A 19032-nucleotide genomic window follows, 5' to 3' on the forward strand; every position below is an offset into this window, starting at 1 on the left:
TGTGGCTTAATCCCACTAAAAGACTCCATGCAGTTGGAGTGCACGTCCCATCAAGGACTTACATTGGTGGTCTTTTTATAGTAGTCGATGTTATGGACGTCCCTGGCCAACCCAAAGTCAGCAATCTTCATGACGTTGCTCTCTGTGACCAGGACGTTCCTGGCTGCCAGGTCTCTGTGTATACACTGCGATGAGAGAGTGACGGGACAGAAGGGGGGTGAGGAGGGGGGGAACGTGGGAGGTCACAGGGTGGAAAAAGTAAAAAAAGAAAAGTAGAAGAACAAGAGTTACATCACTGCATCAGTAAATGAGATCTGAAACAGGTGCATACTGAATTTGGAATGGTGTTAAAATGTTTGTGGTGCATGTAATCACCCAGAAATCTCCCGCACAGAGGTAGCACTCCGACCGAACAACATGACGCCACACTGAGCACGCCGACGCGAACATGTCTGAATAAGTAAAGATTCCTCACATACTTTGCTACATATATGGTTGGAGTCGTGCCTATGTGCCGTCGCCGTGCGTGTGCGAACGTGTGTGCGCGTACTTGCGTGTGTGTGCATGTGAGACAGTATGCTCTGTCACATTCCAACAGTGAGAGGGAGCGTGAGGCTGCATTCGGCCAACATGGCCGCACTGCTATTGTGAAAACTTTGCAGTTCCTCTGCACAGAGGGGCTTTTGTCATGGAATAAGAGACAATACGGGGATTGGGCAGGGGGTCGGGGTAGTGTTTTTAGGAGACAATATTCCCACAGTGACACACAAACAAGCTTCATGCATAAAATCTTCCTGGATCCAGCACATCAAAACCCTGTGTATGTGTTCACTGGCACGAATCTGTCTAGGAGGAGGGAGGCTGGTGGAAGAACAGGACATTGTGTGAGCGTCTCCCACTCCTTACCTTCTGGGATGCTAGGTACTCCATGCCCCTTGCCACCTGATAAGTACAGGAGACCAGATCTTTGAAGGTGAGCTGTTCGTCCGAGACTCGGGCGATGTCGTACGAGTACTCCATGCCGGGTGGCCGCCGGGCTCTGAGGTACTCCCTCAGGTTGCCTTTGGAGGCGTACTCCACGATCACATAGAGTGGGCCTGCACAGAAGATGCAGATTACAATTTGAACTCCGTCATGAATGATTCCCTTTGAAACAAAGCGACAAATTCAGAGGGAATTTTTAATGAAACACAGTACGACTGAGTGGTAAAATTTTAAACCACCTGCAAGAAATTGCTCACCAAACACAAGGTAACTAAAAACACCCACCAAGCAACTCAGTGCTCATAAACCTAAGTAGTTCTTCCTACGAGACTAACTTGTTGTATTCATGTGAAAAAGTGAGCAAAATGCAGGAAGTTCATATAACAAATGGATAATGATTTTTTTTTTTTTTTTTTTTAGAGGTCTTTAGGACAAAAACAGGGACTTTCTGTGGACATTAAAATTCCTCCTTTTGATGCCACACTCAAATTCCTCCTAGCTACCTTCAGGAAGATAAAACTGCTTGTTTGATGTGGTCTGATGACACATTTCATGAATTTTTTGAAAGATGCAGGAACGTGACTGTATATATTATAAGAGGCAGATCTCACTGCCACTGCAGCTGATACTGAATGCGACACACTGGGATGACAGGACCCAGTGTGTGTTTGTCGATTAGAAAAACCTTATTCTTATGCATCTCCTAAAGCGAAACTTGATGTATTCCTGTTTGGCTCACCGTCTTGAGTGCAGGCCCCCAAAAGGTTAATGATGTTCTTATGTTTGCCGATCATCTTCATCATTTCCATCTCTGACACCAGGTCAGACAGGTCTTTCTCAGTGGCGTCATCTAGCAACAGAAGAAGATGAAAAGGTTGTCAGGGAAAGGTCAGCAAAACAAACCCGTCGTTCCTCAGTCTCGGGCGGCCCTGCCAAACAACACCTTGTTTTGTAGGTGCTTCTGATTAAGTGCGGCTGACAGACAATGTCGGCTAAAGTTACAGCAGCTATGGAAGCTCCTCGCGCAGACCACAGAGGTGTCCTTTCAGTATCGGGGGAAGGAGGAGGAGAAGAAATTAAAGACGTTCAATCTGGATTCATTATCTCCTGCACAGGCTCCTTTTGTTGTGGGCTTGATTGAGCCAGTTGAGGTATCCAGATAGTCCGCCTGGCATTGCCTGCATTCCTGTGCACCATTACCGTATCTGGAGTCATTCTGAAGGGCAGATTTCCATTGTTGAGACTGGTCCCATAGCAGGCTGCTGTACCTGATCTAACAGTACCCCCGCAAGCCCAATCCAACATCGAGCCCCCTCCCCAACCCTGCTGCTTTCATTAATCACTGAGGAGCTGCTAGCGTGACTCGCCTCTTTGTGTGGGTGCTGATTGAGCTCTCGCCAGCTGCTCCTCCAGGGTCAGGTATGTGGCCGCCCCTAACCCTCACCTACAGAACAACCTCCCTCCAGCCGTCACTCAGCAACCGCCAATAACAAATAATAACGACGGCCCCGGGCTCCACCTTGCACCTTTTCTGAACCCTCGGTGGCACTTAGATCACTCATAAAAAGTCCCCAGCAATGTGGTGGCATCTTATCTCAACCTAGTTCTGGCTGTGCAGCTTCGAACCCACTTACCTTTCAGCATCTTGATGGCGACCGTTACAGCCTCCTTGGGTTTGTCCTTATCGATGCCCAGCGCCTCTGCCATGACAACTTGGCCAAAGCAACCTTCACCAAGGGGCTTGCCCAGGGTCAACCTGCAGCCATCAAATTGCAAAAAAGAGAAAGACAAGCAAACAGACAGAAAGCTGATTAGAATAGAATTAGAACTGTTCAATGCATTGATTCAGTCTCGAGGTTACATCGTGAGAGTGTCAGTTAATGAAACCAGGCAACCAGCCAGTTTCTCACCTTGCTTTTTTGTTTTATTGGACTATATCAAGCTCTCTGTGTCAATCGTATTGTGTTTGTGTGAGAGCTTTATTGGCGGCAGTCTGCGCTGGGGCAATAGGTTGATAGGCAGACATGGCAGCTATAATGACCTGATAAAGCCAGGGAGAGCACTCATTTCTAAACTGTTTACCCTATCTTAGCGTGTTCCAATATACACTCTTTACAAGTCATTACACTGAGCTTAGCCCTGACACAACAGCCACTGAGAGATGAGAGTCTGGCTCTGTGTTGTGCTACAAGTGGGCCTGTCTGCAGCGCCAACTAAAAATTTAAATACATCTTAGTTATTGTAAGAACTGGTGTCCAACCTAATGTTCAAACTCTATTACAGTGATTTATACAGCATCAGAATTTAAGGCAACGTGTCTTTTCACAGATAATCATTAGGGCTGCAGCATCCAGCCGGCTCCTGAACCAGCATACCCTGGTGGTTTTTTCCCCTTTGATTGACGGCCGCTGGCCCCACCCCTAGGACCCAGTGTTCTGGCTATGTAAACACTCGCACTGCACAACGCAAAGCCCAAGCACAGAGGCCAGCGCCCTGCTGTAGTAACACAATCCCTTGTCTGTCTACACACTCCCACCATGCTCAATGGTAACCATTCTGTCCATCCAGCCACACATAATCAATGTTATTTTTCCTCCGCACAAACCGCAAACGTTAGCATTCCTGGGCCCGCTGCAATCCCAACATGATCCCTCAGGCGCTGGGATGACAGCCGAGGAATAAAGACACAAACACAGAGGCACGCAGAGATTTATTTAGGCTACAGAAATCATCCCCTTTGGTTAATTCATCTATTAAAACCGAATAGTTTCACCAGAATGCCATTTGGCATGCACCAGGGTGCCGCATTGTGGTCTTTCCCTTTATATTTACAGCTGTTTTAACAAGACAAGCCTGCATGTTTACATTTGGGGATTTCCTCTTCCCTGTCCAGACTTAAAGCCTCAGTTGGGTATTTAACTTCTCTAACCTTTACTGTCCTGCTGAAATCCTCTCTGAAGCTTATCAGCGGCCACTGTAACTGTGACTAACAGAAACCTCTGTGGTGCTAATTCCTCTGGTATGAAACCCAGCAAACACTCCCAGCCCAAACATGCAGATGAAAGCTGTGAGTCCTAACCACTAATTAGCACAGCTTCGCTCCTCACCAACAGAAGCAAATGTGTGTCTGACTATGGGCGAGTGAGAGTGTGACGTAGCAGCTGCTGTCATGAAGACGCGGCGGAGGCAGGGTGCCAAGTTCGGGTCGCTTTACAACAGAACCAACAGATGAATCAGCGGCCTTCATCTCAGCCACCGCAACGATTATTTAACAGTTAGTCATTATTGCCTGCACTCCTCACCTGTCCTAGAGCAATTAACTTATAACTTGGCGGCTGGGACACGATCCGACCAACGCTCTGTGCTGGGATGTTTCTGCTTTCAGCCACTGACGTGCACCTTTTTGTTTTGGGATTTCAGGACAAAGGCTGTGGGTGTAGTGCTAGAAGCGGTTATCCGTAATGTCAAACAGGTACTCGATCCAGGGTGTGTTATTATGATGACTCTTTTCAGATGAGAGTGGTACCTCAGTAACCAATTCAACATTTTAACTGCTTTATGCAGGAGCTGACACCGATTTGCATAATTATGTGTTTTGTATTATTATAAAATGGTATGCCTAGCAGTTATGGAGAGATCGAAATTACAAATTCAAATCATCTTCCTGAGTCGTTAAAACTAGAAAAAAGTCAAGTTTTTGAAAAGAGAAAACAAACTAAAAGATAAATATGCTGTAAAGTTTAATTTGTATGTAGTACATAATGTGAAACAGGAAACAAGAAATACAGTAGAACCACAAGGAAAGGGAGCAATCGGCCATAAAGAGCAAAGACTTTTCACCTGTCTCGGGCAAACTCCCACCGTGGATCCTCGGGAAGGTTGTACTCGGGAATTGGCTCATCGTGCGCAGAGCTTCGCCGTGTTGTGATGCGGACCAGCGGTGTGCTCGAGTTCATGGAAGAACTTGAGTCTGCCGACACCTAAAGGAGAAGAAAGAGTGGCTGATCACTGCTGTCTGGGTTCATAGGTCAAATAAAGCTCCAAGGCATCACTAGAGGGACAATGTGCAGATGTGTGATTCTTTTACTGAAATTAGCAAAATAAATATGACTGAATAATAAGACTATGTTCATGTTTTCTCAGTATGTGTTTGAAAATAACATTTCCAGGGCAGAGATTACATCTCAAAGATGATTGATAGGTGAGCAACAATGATCATTTTGATGTACGTTTGTGAATCTCTCAGTTGCGGCACAGTCCTCGGGGCGCGTCTCTCCTCTCTCCACCCTAACCTTACCTTGACACAGGAATCAGTTGCTCTGCAGAATGTAATCCAACACTCTTTTTTTGTACCTTTTGGTTTCCCTTGAGGGAAAACTGTGGCTTAAATACATGGCAAAAAAACCTGATTGCAATTTCAAACAGCAGCGCTGACTTGCCCACTGATGCATGCCTCATAAATGACTCAGATTCTTTACAATACCACAACAGAAGGACCTCTGAAGTAGATACCATGATGACTCTAATTATCTTGTGTACCAAATCCAAACTGCAATTAAGTTTATTAAATATCAAGCATGCATCCTTTAATATATATAGACATTCTATCCTGTGTAATGTCGAGTTCACTGTTCAGTATTTCTTGTGTTTTTGTCCTCTAGGGGTGTTAGATGCCTTTAGAACTCTTTATCTACTTTCTGTTACCTGGCGGCGCAGGGGGATCTGCTTGCTCAGTTTGTGGACCGCTGGTTGGCCGCCGAAGTCGGGTTTCTTGGCGGTGTTCCTCATGCGGCACACCACCACAATGCCCACCATGCAGGCAATCAGGAAGACTCCGGCGCAATATATTGCAATCTCCACGTAGTCTGGAGAAAGGGGCCCTGGGGATTTCTCATAAGCTGAGGGGGGAACGAAGAGTCGGTGATCAGACAGAGGACACTCAATTTCACTCTTCTCACACACACACACACGCACACAGTTGCAGAGACACACATGCATTAGACAGGTAAACAGACACGGATGCTCTGAATATGACTCACACATAACAGTAATCATCATTGGCAGGAAAACTAAACACAAATTATTGTGCAGCATCTACAACTCTCTTTTCCCCGGAGTACCGGCTCAGATGCTTTCCTCAAATAATCTCACAGGCTCATACACGGGCTTAAAAATATGAACGGATTCAGAATCTTGCCTCAGCCAGTAAAACGTGCCTGCGTATGTCTGCAATCTCTGCTGATGTTGAGGACACGCGAGCACAAACACACAACCACTGCCGACTGAACAATACGCGTTTCACTTCAGAAGGCAAACAAGGGAGACCGGTGTCTTTCGCAGTTGTATATGACCCGGACTTCCTGTCGAGGAAATGGGCCGTTCGTGTCTGTGTGTATGTGTGTGTGTGTGTGTGTACAGGCTTCATAGTAATGGCCTGTTCCATAATGCATAGCCCTACAGACCACAAAAAAAGTCCAACTAAACAACCCGTCAGCCAGCTGGAGGAGAAGCTGCATGTTACCCCTGCCTGCCTTCTTATCGGCTGCTCTAAAAAAACCACAGGACATACACAACTAAGTCTCAGCCTCACAGGCGCCAGCGGTCCAGAAAGAGCTCATCGGGGGCAATAAATACCGCATAGTACTCCCAGTGGAAATGGCTTTCTTGTAATCACTGCATTGTATTGTGTACAGGGAAACAGTGCTGTCATCTTGTTGAAACATTAATTTTGATGCATGATGTCTTTTGTTTGCAAACAGCTTTCAATCTCATTTAATGCCCAGTGTACTTCTGACTCAAAGTCAAACAGAAATGATCACCTGAATGAGCTGAAGTCAACTTGTGCATACACTGACAGTATACTGTAGGTATCTGATCGATTCATACGTGTATTTACACTTTAGATGTATAGTAATGCTCTAAAATAGGAAAAAAGTTGATAAGCAGACTCCCACACAAATTCATAAACATGCATTTTTCACATTCATTAGGTTAAAGTGTATAAGTTTGGCTCTGATAATTGAGAAAGCTATGCCAACGTGACGCAAGCGTTGAGCTTTAACTTTCAATCTTTATTCCAAGACGAAATAAGGATCTTAAAAGGAGCCAATTATCAGAGCCAGAAAAGAGGCAGAGGAAATTTGTAGATTTTGTTCACATGCAAGACTCAAAATCAAAATGTGGCACTGAAAGACCAAGAAGGAGAGACAAGAGAGGAAAAATAGGTGGAAGACAAATGACCCCTGCCTTTTGGAGTCTGGAGACACTGGAGCTGCTCTAGAAGCTACACTCTCAGGATTAGAAGTGGTCTGCAAACTGTCCGTTATCTGCTGAGAGCCACTCAATCCAGATAGTAATACAGAATCAGCTCTTGCAGTTCATTGTCTGGGTCGTCGACTGTGGTGGCTGATCACGGAAATCTAATGTTTGAGCGTCACAGACTCCGCAAGGAGGACTTGCCTTCCATGAAGGTCATTCAATGGCATAATTCAAATGTGTCAGACCAGAGAGTGGAAAAAAAGAGAGGAGACAGTATACAAGTGTATATACCTGGAAGCACCGTCAACCAAGCAGTGTGATAGGAGAGCCCAATAGAATTACCCGCCAAGCACGTATACTCCCCAGCATCTTCAAATGTTACATTGAGCAAGTAGAGAACTTCTATCTCCTTATCTGTGGTGTTAACACCTGCAGTCTGGGAGAGGAGAGGAAGAGGAGGGCAGAAGAGGAAAATGAGTAGTGAAAAGAGCAAGAGCGAGAGAGATAGAAAGATAGACAGGTAGAGAGAGACAGACAGAGAGAGAGAGAGAGGAGAGAGAAAAATGAGACCCAAAACACCAATAGAGAAATGAGAGCAGCTGGATGGTCTCCGTTGTTGAGGTTTCATCTAAAGGAGAGGATATTAGAGTGGAGGATGTTTCCAGTGTGAGAAGGAAACACTGACAGAGCCCAATATTCCACCAAAACATTAAAAAAATATCACATACACAACAAAAACAAACACTTCATAAGGTTCCCATCACCACAAGGTTCCCATCCCAGAGCCTAGTCTATATTCATTTGACTGGACACATGCACAAACAGAAAGCATGGAGAGCACTGCAACACCACACCGTCTTGACACGGCTTGGACAATTTAACAGTAGCTCTGACAAATTCAGTGTTGCAGGCGTGCAGGCCCAACCAGTGCTTCCATGGCAGCACCAGCCTCAGCAACAGGAGGGAGGAGCTGAAACAAGGGTGTAATGTTGGGAGAGAGAGAGTGAGAAAAGGTCTGTGAACCCCAGGACCACCAAGAGACCACCAAAAAAAAACCACCACAGTACAGCAGGTCAGGGTTGGAAGCCCAGGAAACCACACCGGTAGGTAAGGGGGTGGGGGGGGGTTGTTGGATCAGGTCTCAGGGGTTACCTGGGATGACAGTGAGCCAACCCGACTGGCTGGCCTCGCCTATATAATTTGAGACTTTACATATATACTCTCCAGCATCCTCCTCGGTCACGTTGGTGAGGGTGAGCATCTCCACATCTGAGCTGTTAATGCCTGAACGCTGAAATCCACACACACATGAACATCAGATGTGAAAACAAGACATCCTGAATTCAGCCACCGTACACAGATCTAGAGGAAAGATGGGAATCGCTGACATGAGCCAGCGAGGAAAAACAAACCTATCTGCTCAGAAGGGAGGGAATACAAGTCGTTACTTCACTACTTTCTGAAGATCACCCTAAAACCTGCAATCAGGGGGAAACTGGGAAGGGAAAACAAGAGAATAGACTGAAAAGCTAAAAGGAAAGAAGAAAACATACCTTCAACACTCTGACGTAGGGGTTTCCGTTTGAGTCGTATCGGCTACCATTCACGGTGATATGCTTTAGCCACTGGATGTGAGGCTGGGCATCGCTGTAGACCTTACACACAAAACGGGCGTCCTCACCGACCTGCACAGTGGTATTGGCCGGGAGACCGGCCTGAAGAATGGGCCGATGTGGCGACCGTTCTGATTGAGAGAGAGAGTCGGGGAGTCAGGTTTGGGATGCTGATTGTGAAAGCGTCCATTTTCCATTTCAACATCCCACACTCGAATCTCTGTGTGTATGTACGGACAGAGGGGCTGAGCGTAACTACGTGCCAGTATTAGAAAGTGACACACCTTCATAGCTCACCCCACACAAGTGAAGCTATCTGCATTCTTTTACAAGCAAACACTTGGCCTGCGAATCCAAACAGAGCGAGTCCTGTGGAACAATGCCCCCTTTCAAACGCCGTACCCAGGCTTCACAGCCACACCGAGGAGCCCACTAACCCTCACACTGACAGCAACCACACACACGCCCACTTGCACTCACACACACGTACACACGCACGTGCACAACATGACATCACTCATCCCGCAGCGCTGCAGTGCCTTTCCAAAACAAAGCCTTAAGGTAGGTGCAGGGATTTGGGTTGTGTGTGTGTGCGTGTGTGTGTGTAATGTTGGGGGTGGGTCATGGGGGAGGGTCAGAGCGTTAGGCGGCATGATGGAGAGGAGAGGCAGACTTTAAGAAGGCCAACTAAAAAAGGGAAAAAGTCAGAGGGATGGGGAGGGGGATCAACAGATGGAGAGTGCCGAAACGGGCAGGCAGAGACTTCTCCCCAATGTCTCCACTGATTTGTCTTCCTGCTCCATCTTTTTGAAATCTGTCAGATCTGATGGTTCCCATCCGTCCTTCCTCTCTCTCTCCTGATCTCCCCCCCTCCTTCCTCCACATTCCTCGAGCTCGCCTTGTTTATTGTCTCTCTTTATTTGCCCCTTTTTTCTTTCCATCTTTCACAAGCTTTCTCACTCTCTCATTTTTCAAACAGAAATGAGCGATCAACCTAAATCCGCTAGTCCCCCACCCAGCGCTCTCTCTGTAAATCCCACCAAATGGTATTTAATAAAGCAGGCAAAAGAGGAAAAAAACTGGAAACTTTGAAGTGTTCTCACTGAAAATTGAAATGATTGTGCACACGCTCGCTACTTTTTATAAATGTCATCTAACTTTCATTATAGCTGATCCCAGACTAAGACCAAATGATATGAAGTGTGTGTGTGTGGTGTAAGAAAATACTTATACAGAAACCTCAAAACAATAAAGGTTTGCGGTCCAGTCTTTTCCTAAATTAGAAAAAGGAATAGCTTGTGTGTTTGTCAGTAGATGTGTGTGTCTGCGTACTTGTGTTTTTCATGTTGTTGGGGAATAAAAATGTTGACGCAATCACATTTTGGGAACTCGTCTACCTTTCGGGAAATCCACATATTACAAATTATAAAGTGTACGTATAAACAGCTTGTTCACAATGGGGAAAAGCAGTTAGGCATGTCTAGCTTGAGGGAATATGAATGAATGTGTGTGGAAAAGCTGAGCAGGAGTAGGATACAAGTTGAGGATATAAAGTTAAATAAAGTAAAGGAAACTTATAAACTTTTCTTTTTTTCAGCCATGGATAAGCAAAATAAAAATAAAAAATAGCAGATTTTTGTGTCAAGACAAACAACAGACTCTGTGACACTTTTGTGCTGAGTGTTTGTCTCCGATACATAGTGACCCGCTTCAAAACTGACACTATCTAATCATGTCATTTGTGGAGTAATTTGTGATGGCAGCAGTTGTGGGACAGAGGTACGAGCGTGGGCAGGCAGACGGGGGGGACATTCTACGGTGTCCCGTGCAAGATCACTGAACTCTGGGTAAACTGGCGACTTGGCACAAGTGGGCCCGAGGGTCAGGGAGGGGTATGGGCATAGAGAGAATGTGGCGTGGCACAAAAACAAACGACAGCTAAACAACAAACTGTCTTGGCGCCACCGTTTAGAATGACAATAAAGAATCTGTGTTAAATCCTAATTTGCCTACTTGCCATATGTTTCCCGCCACTGATGCTCGAGTACCACTTTCTCCAGAGTCCAGTTGGAACAATAAACAGTGATCCTAAAGGTCATTTGGGTTAAACAATTCTAGTGAAAACAGCCCATTTCTGTTCTTCTTTCTCCTCCTTTTTCCCCGTTTCTCGTCCCCCCCACCCTCCCACCCTCTTCACTTCACTATAACATAATGGAGCAAAATGAAGCAAGAGGTTGCAGGGGGCAGTGGCTGTGGAGCCAGACATGGAGGGGGTTTACTGCTCTGCAATAAAACAGAACAAAAACAGAAATATGCAGTCTGAAGGAGAGCTTTAGCAAACTCCAGAGGGAAGCAGAGCAGGGGGCCTGAGTTGGGGAGCACGTGTGTGGATATGACGACCTTCATGTGTTTCTCACCACAAGCGTAAATGTTCCCCCTGTGCAAAAACCGATAGACGTTCAATCTGCGTTTGATACAATAAAAACATTTCTCATTATGGTAGCAAGGAAAGAGATTGTAATTAAACTGTGCAGATGCAGTGGTCAAAGTAATCATAAAAGTATAGTCTGTAGACGGATGCATGTCCAGTCCATGTCCACCTCCATGGATCAAACTGTCCATCCTGGTTGTGTCCAGCTTCATTGACCAAGGCTTCACAAGAAGAATTGTGTCAGATAAACTTTGATGTGTATCGATTGCTTATGTAGCAGTTGGGAGTGAGCTCGAAGGGGAGCGGCTCCGCATCAAATCAGGAGTGGAGTCGGCGTACACTCTCACGCAAACACACATGCACACATTGATCCACTATCTTTATCCCACTCCCCTTGTTGTCCCCGCCATCTATTGATTCTGCAAACGGAGCAGAAAAACACTCTCTGCTTTGTGTGCTCCAAAGGTCAGGAAAGAGGGGTTGAGTGAGTTGGATCTGAACTTGATGTAATAGTGCTGAGGCCAGCACAGGGAGAAACCGCTAAACTCTCTGCTGTCGGCTTGAGTCCTCATCACACCTGAGCTGACCTCTTGGTTTTCCAAGGAGATATTACTTTACTAGATGAATTCAAAGAGGAGTTGTTGGGATTTTTTTTTTTAATGATTATTCTTATTAATTTAGATCTAATGCAAGTTCAAACATCCTAAAAAAGTTTGATAGTATAACTTTCTTCAATTTATATTATGGATCCTGAATCTAAAATACATTTTATTTGTAGTTGATGGATCATGGTTTATTTAACTTAACTTTTTTTCTTGATAAAGAAAATCCTTACTTCCCAAAAAAGTTTCATGATTTAAAAGCTCTTGAGAAAGTTTCTCAAACTTTCCATTCTTTGTGTCTTACAGCAGAGATTAGAGGAGCTCAGCATGATGAGGCTTCATACTGATGCTGCTCGTTTATCAAACCAAAGTCAATAAACCGCAGAGCTGAAGTCGTATAGATTGATGATTGTGTGAACCGTCTTTAGTCTCGACATGCTTGGCAGCAGTTTTTGACCTCCACCTGCATCCACAGTGCACCTGGCCAATCAAACAGGACACACACACACACACACACACACACACACACACACACACACACACACACACACATACACACACACACTATTCTCACTGTGAAGTTTTCCCCCAGGCCTCCCCTTCCTCCATAACCCCACTCCTTCCTCTGTTGCCCTCACCAGGTGTACTCTGACTGTGTTTTTTGTGCGCAGTACTGACCCACGACATCCAGCGTGTAGGTGTGGTTGATGGACCCGAACTCATTCTCCACCAAACAGGTGTAGTTGCCCTTGTCTGATGGCACCACGCTCTCCATGATCAGGGTCCAGTGCTGACTGCGCACCTGGGAACCAGAGGCAGAGGAGTTCAGGTGACATTAGCACTTGCAAAAAGAGTTGGTGTTAAATGAGAAGGATTAAAATAAGAAAATGAAAGAGGGGATTTGGTTGGACGGCTGAAAGACATGAGGTGGGGGAGCGAGATACCAAACAATATTGAGGTTGATGACAGGCTGATATTAGTAGAATGGCTTTCTAATATGTTTCCTTTTTTCTCTCTCTCTCTCTCTACAGATTACATGAAAACAATGGGACAAAGTTATTCATTATCACTTGCTGTTAAATGGTGAAAAGCAGTTTATTTTCTTATTCTTTACTGATATCATTTGTGAACACTGGTTTTATTTCATTATTTCTTGAAAAACAGTTACACCTGTGCATGGAATCCACAGGTGTGAGATAACAATAGAGTTTCCGTCTACAGGCTAAAGAGACACTGAAGCAACTGCTTGTACAGGCCTACATTTTGCACAATGGAGAGATTATGCCAGAGGGCTGGGCTCAGCAACAGCTTTTGTCCAACGTTTGTTGACAAAAAGAGAGAAATGAAGTGCCCACGGTGTATCTGACAGCTTGATTGTATCACTTCCGTCACGTTGGTCACCTTTTCTTTTTCTTTTTTTTTTGTCTGCACTTTAATGAGACAACTGAAAAGCTGATTGGTGGGGGGGGGGCAACATCAGCAGCCCACTTCAACATCCCCTACTCCTAAACTTTCCTGGCACAGAGATGTGTTTCCTTATAAACCATTAGTCATTAACCAGGAGCCTCGGACTCGTTCAGCATCACTGAGCCTTTTCATAAATTGATTTCATAACTCAGTTTAAACTGTTATTCCACTCGATCATACATCGCAGAAGCGGTTACTGCTGGGTGTCTGAAGAAACAAAGAGGGGAATTTCGGAACATAAATGAGCAAACTGTGATCCAAAGACTCTCTGTCACAGCTGAAGAATTCACACTCGCAGTTGAAACAGTTTTTCAAGCTTTCTGCTTTCACAAAGACAAAATAAAACACAAGCACATTGGATTTACTCTCCCATGACGGACAGAATTAGATCCTTTCAGAACATGTAAATCAACACTAAATGTTAAGAAATAAAATCAAAACTATTAGGATAAAGATCTTCACAAGTTAAATAAAGCTGTCTTTTTCTGACATTCCAGGGATGATCATAAACATTTGCCACTACTCTCATTTAAATTTTGAGAAGTTGTTTTATCCTGCTTGTATGCTGTTGTCATATTACTTTAGCTTTTCTATGCTTAATGTGCAAATAGTAAATGTGCAACCTGTATGGTATTTGTGTATTATGTGTTACCTGACTCAGTGACTGTTTGTAAATCACAGATCCTGACAATAGAATCACATACTCGAGTGTAAGCAAAGCCAGTGGGACCTGTTCTCCCCGATTGAGTTACCTCAACATTCTGAACTCAGCTCAACCCTGACGGCACCGACTCTCTCTATGCGTTACTGTCTGGGGGCATTTAACCCTCCAGTCCCGAGCTTACGTTTCTAATTGTTGGGGGTTAAAGAAGCATTTCGAGTTACAGTGAGAAGCTCTGCAAAGTATCCCGGTGAGATGAGGCGCACGGATGAGCAATTCCAATTTCACACCAGAAACCCTGCCCTCGTTTCCTCTGTCTACTCTCCTACCGTCTCTCCAGCCAAGGGTGGAAAACGGGTGAAAGGACAGCCAGAGAATGACTGGAAGGGGGAGGCTTTGCGTTGCCTTGTAAGTGCTCGTGCAATAAAGTCCAGAAGTACTATTATCCACAAAAAAATAAATAAACAAAGAGAGCGAGAAAGCAGTGGGTTGACATTAGTAATAAAAAAGGATGATGTATGACTGTTTATCCTACCTTATACCCTCCCATGCGGTCCTCTTGGCGGAAAGGCCTGCTGTTTTTAAGCCAGTGCAGCGTGGGCCGAGGGTTGCCTCCTGCAGCACAGCGGAACTTCACTGTGTTGGCAGCTGGCACGGCATGCAGCTTCTTCTCCATCTTCGCCGATGAGATCCAATACGGAGGGCCTGCAAACCAGAAGCCCGTGAGCGTTCAGTCAACGTGAAGCTTTCTAATCGCGGCCTTGAACTGACATTTTAACTGTAGAGCCTACATGTGAAGAAGAGTACAACGCAGGTCAGCCAGACCTGTGTAGTCTCTAACATTCCCACCTTTTCTTCGACAACACTGGCTGTCCTGCCGTCTGAGTAACACAACCCAGAGCTCTACGCTCACACACACTTTTCCCTGTAGGCTTGACGGGGTCTTTCAGAGGGGGGCTGGACAGATCCGAGGGGAGACCTGGGCGTTGCCAAGAGGGTAACTAGACCATCACATTCAATTTCATTTCATTCCACTTAGCAGCTTTTTGTTGCCCTCCCTCCACTTCCCCCAATTACCATAGCTCCCCTGTTTATCTGCCTGTCACTCGGTTAAGATATGAACGGCGTGGCCAGGGATGCTTATCGCCCTTGAAAAATCATTATGTGCTGTCAGGGGAGAAAATGAATGTCACGTTTAACGAAGGATTTCGGCGTGCTCGATGCCCATTTTCACACAGATCTTTATCAACGCCGAACTGTCATTCCCCCTACTGCAATCTTACACCTTCCTTATGTTTTGTCCATTCCCCTGTTTCTTCTACTTTCCCAATTTCTGTCTCTCAGTCAGCTGGATTTTCCTCCAAGCCCCCACTCCTCCCCACCCGCCCTTTCCCTCTGCACCTGGTAGGGTGATTGCCTAACCAGATGGGACTCCGAGGGGAAGAGAAACTCGAAGTCAAACAACAAGCCAAACGGTCTTCCACACCATCACTTCCTCTTCGTAAAGCAGGAGTATGAGCAACAGAGGGAATACCCGCAGATAAGGCCGCTACTGACTTCAGTTTAACCCGCGAATGAAAATCTCACATCCCGGGGGAACGATCGCTTCGAGCATCCTCCTCCTCACGCTCTTTCCCGCCTGTTCAATCTGCATACTATCAGACACCTCCCATCGTTTTCTCTGGCATGCACAGCCGGACAAGTCGCACATACTTGGATAGTAAAGTCAGTAAACACAGCCCTTCCTTCCTGATGTGTACAGTAAGTGCTCAAACTATAATTAGTCGTTCTCCCCTTCTTCGCCGTCCTCCTCACTCTCACTATCTCTGCTTCTCTTCCTGCCTCTTCACCTCTCAGCTTTATTTCCTAACGTTCTCCCTCCTTGTCATCGCTCCCGTCACTTCGGAGAGAAACAAATTTGGTGTTGAACAGCCCGTCGTGAGACTGTCTCACCTATTTAAAAAAAAAAAAAAAAAAAAAAAAAAACCTCTGACCCCTAACTGGCAGCCGGGTCAGAGGATGAGGTGGTCACATGAAAGGTGAGCGGTGCTGTTTCCCATGCTCCCTGTCCGGAGGGGCAGCACTTCAAACGAGATGACCCTCAGACCTCGCTCCAGATGAGGCCAAGCTCTGCTCTGGTGCAGTTGCTGTGGCCTCCAAGAACCCCTGCCGCCCCCAAAGCCCCGTGCATCCGGATCCCCACTCACGGCTGTTTATCTTAAGCTGGCTCGGGGTGAGCTGAGGTTATCTAACTCCAGTGCTATGAGTCAATTTTTTTTCTCTCCAAGTTCCTCTGGAGAGCTGAATCCACCAGGGTCCTAAAGTAGTATTTCATTGTAGAATTTATTTCTAAGCTATGATATCCTTCTGTTTACCAATCATCTGTGCAAGCCGAACAAGACTAATATGCACAGCAGATGGTGAGGATGGAGCGTTTCAGGGAAATGTATATACATACATAGTTTCAGTGATGTCTTCTTTCTTAGGCATGTCTTAAGAATGCATGAGAACTGTAACGACACACCCTGCATGTCTCTTATTTTGATAAGTAACCTGATAACATTAGCTGTTTTGATGGCAAATTTTACTTCACTAAATGTAATCAGTAATGAGTGAATCATCAAAGCAACTTATTAAGACAAACTTTACCATTTGAGAGCAGTGTTAGTTCAAATTGAGCATGAAGCATTTAATCAGAATTGAGCAGAAAGGGGATATCCACATTAATGTGCAGAAAACCTTAATCTTTATAGATTTACTGAGATCACGTCCTTCCAGCTTAATACTACACACAATTTTTCACGTTATGGCTTTCACAGACTTTCAATGTAACTTTCTTTCTAAAAGAACGACACATGACAAAACTCAGAAGAAGTTCCAACACATTAAGTACAGTAGGCTATACTTAAGACTACGTTGCAATGACAATATTTAGCATTGTAAATATTAAATGAAACTGTTGCCGTGGAAGAAAGCAAAGATTCACCCCTCGATATAACTTCATCCAGACATCAGTGCCCCCACCTCCTTCACCTACCCAGAGCTCCCCGCAGAGGCTCCTCATGCCTCCTCCATTAATACCACCCACAGCGTGACAATGGACAAACACTCATCTTTTTTCACTCGCTTGTGTTGTTCAATCTTCTGCACAACGTTCAATCAAAACGCTCTGTTTTGCAGTGGCCTCATGCCCGAGCCCATTCTGAGTGCTCCACACACACACACACACTAACACACACAGACACAAGGAAAGTGAGCCACGAATATAAAGCTGCACCCCACACTCTCCACTCTCATTCCCTCCCACGCCTAAACGCACCCTCCTCCTCGCTTCAGTCCTCGGCCCGAGGCCAAGGCTCAACGCCATGCTCAGAGAAGAGTTGGTGCCGATCCAACACACCCCGCTCTCCCCGCTGCCTCTTTTTCCCCTCGTCTTCGTCCCTCTTTCTTTTAATAATATCGGTTTTGAATTTTGAAAAAACACACACAGCGAGAAAATGCAACTGTACTGCCAGAACAGCTTTCCCTTTGTTTTAAAACAGCTTATTACCACCAGAATGGCTGGATATTTTCCCTCTACCCCATTTTTTCCTCTTGCCGAGTGCCTCTCTCTCCCCCCATATTTAATAGATTTCAGGCAATTACAGTCAGCCCAAAAGTGAAGAACGAGAACTCACGGTGAGAAGCAGTGCATGTGGAGAATTTTAACAAGATGTGGAAGCCCTCATCTTTCCCTCAGCCCACTTGTGTTGCATGCAAAAAAAAAAAAAAAAAAAAGCGAGCATGTGTACGCGCAGCTGCATAAACACGTTACCACCACAGACACACGCCAGTGCACAGACATACTCGGGTAAAAACTTTCTCTTTCTCACACACATGCACAATCACACAGCCCATCAGGTGGGTAACTGGGTCCAGATGGGTGTCTTTCATAATGGATGAGCCCAGCTGACTGGCTGGCCGGTTGGCTCCATGAGGCCCGACTACCTGGGAGACACTCGCTAGAAGAATGTCAGGAATCCTTGTATTCCCCAGAGCATCAAGCCGGGAAGGAAAAAAAAAAAAAAAAAAACCATGCAAGTGCTAAAAAAAAAAAAAAAATGAGGAAAAAAAGCATAGACCTGGACAGGAGATAAGCTATGAGATAGCAGAAACCTGGACTTAAGGGCAAATTTGGGAAACTATTTGTTTTTTTGTGCGCTGCTAACAGCTGCCTCCTCACGATCCCCAAAGAACAGAGACCATCAGCTTTCTGTTCTCCCTTAATCATATTCACAGAGTCTGAACAGCAGTAATAAACACTGACTAAGTTAAGTAGATTATTTCGCTCAGGGAGTAAGCCTTTGTAAGTGTTTGGCTATCACAATCAGCATTCCAAGCTTACGTTGGGACATGCTGTGAGGCATTTTTAATTATTTATCACATTGCAGCACATCTTAAAGTGAACAATTTTCTTTTAAAGCCAGCGTTTAGGACCTGTTAAAATTTAATACATAAAGAGATATGCTGATTGTTTCATATTTTTGCCAAGTCTGCAATGCACTCCTGAAAACAAGCTGCTGAACATGCACCACTGCACTGCTTTTCTAGATTAAATTTTCTGAAAATATGCGGTAATAGTGTTAATGTGACTATAAGCACCAACATGCAAGAGCATTTCTTTCCCATTAGACCATGGTGGTAAATTATAGCGAGAGCAAATATGGGAATTAAAGTTGAGTTTATGAGAGGAACATTTAGAGAAAGTAAGAAAGCGGACAGATCGTGCACCTCAGGCCTCTTCCATCGTTTCATGCTCATAAGTATCTAACTTACGGGAGTTAGTGAGGGAGGCAAGCACGTCTGTAACTCACAACCTCTTTCGTTCCTCCCATACTCACTTATCTGTTCTCCATCCGCCCCAGAATCCTCCGATCGCTCTGTATCATCTTCATCATCCCCCGACGAGATGGCATCTGCACAGAGTAACCACGGTTACTGCCACCCTCTCGCAAGCTAGGCACATGCATGCCGTGA

At 45.3% G+C, this 19032-nt stretch overlaps 1 protein-coding gene across 5 annotated transcripts in view; it reads right to left on the bottom strand.

Annotated features, from left to right (window-relative positions):
- fgfr2 (fibroblast growth factor receptor 2) overlaps positions 1–19032 on the bottom strand; it is a 38728-nt gene that overhangs the window by 8918 nt on the left and 10778 nt on the right. For 2 of the 5 annotated variants that reach the window (XM_030107546.1, XM_030107542.1), the window contains 11 exons: positions 18897–18971; positions 14552–14721; positions 12567–12690; positions 8796–8986; positions 7534–7678; positions 5683–5882; positions 4825–4964; positions 2619–2740; positions 1724–1834; positions 907–1097; positions 63–185 (listed from right to left, as the gene is read on the bottom strand). In XM_030107546.1, the coding sequence (XP_029963406.1) occupies positions 63–185; positions 907–1097; positions 1724–1834; positions 2619–2740; positions 4825–4964; positions 5683–5882; positions 7534–7678; positions 8796–8986; positions 12567–12690; positions 14552–14721; positions 18897–18971 (1592 nt within the window). Of the gene's footprint in view, positions 1–62; positions 186–906; positions 1098–1723; positions 1835–2618; positions 2741–4824; positions 4965–5682; positions 5883–7533; positions 7679–8394; positions 8534–8795; positions 8987–12566; positions 12691–14551; positions 14722–18896; positions 18972–19032 lie in introns of all 5 variants that reach the window. The other 3 variants (XM_030107543.1, XM_030107544.1, XM_030107547.1) reach the window with 3 other exon arrangements.

Source organism: Salarias fasciatus, chromosome 13 (genome assembly GCF_902148845.1).
Source record: "Salarias fasciatus chromosome 13, fSalaFa1.1, whole genome shotgun sequence".
NCBI classification, from domain to species: Eukaryota; Metazoa; Chordata; class Actinopteri; order Blenniiformes; family Blenniidae; genus Salarias; species Salarias fasciatus.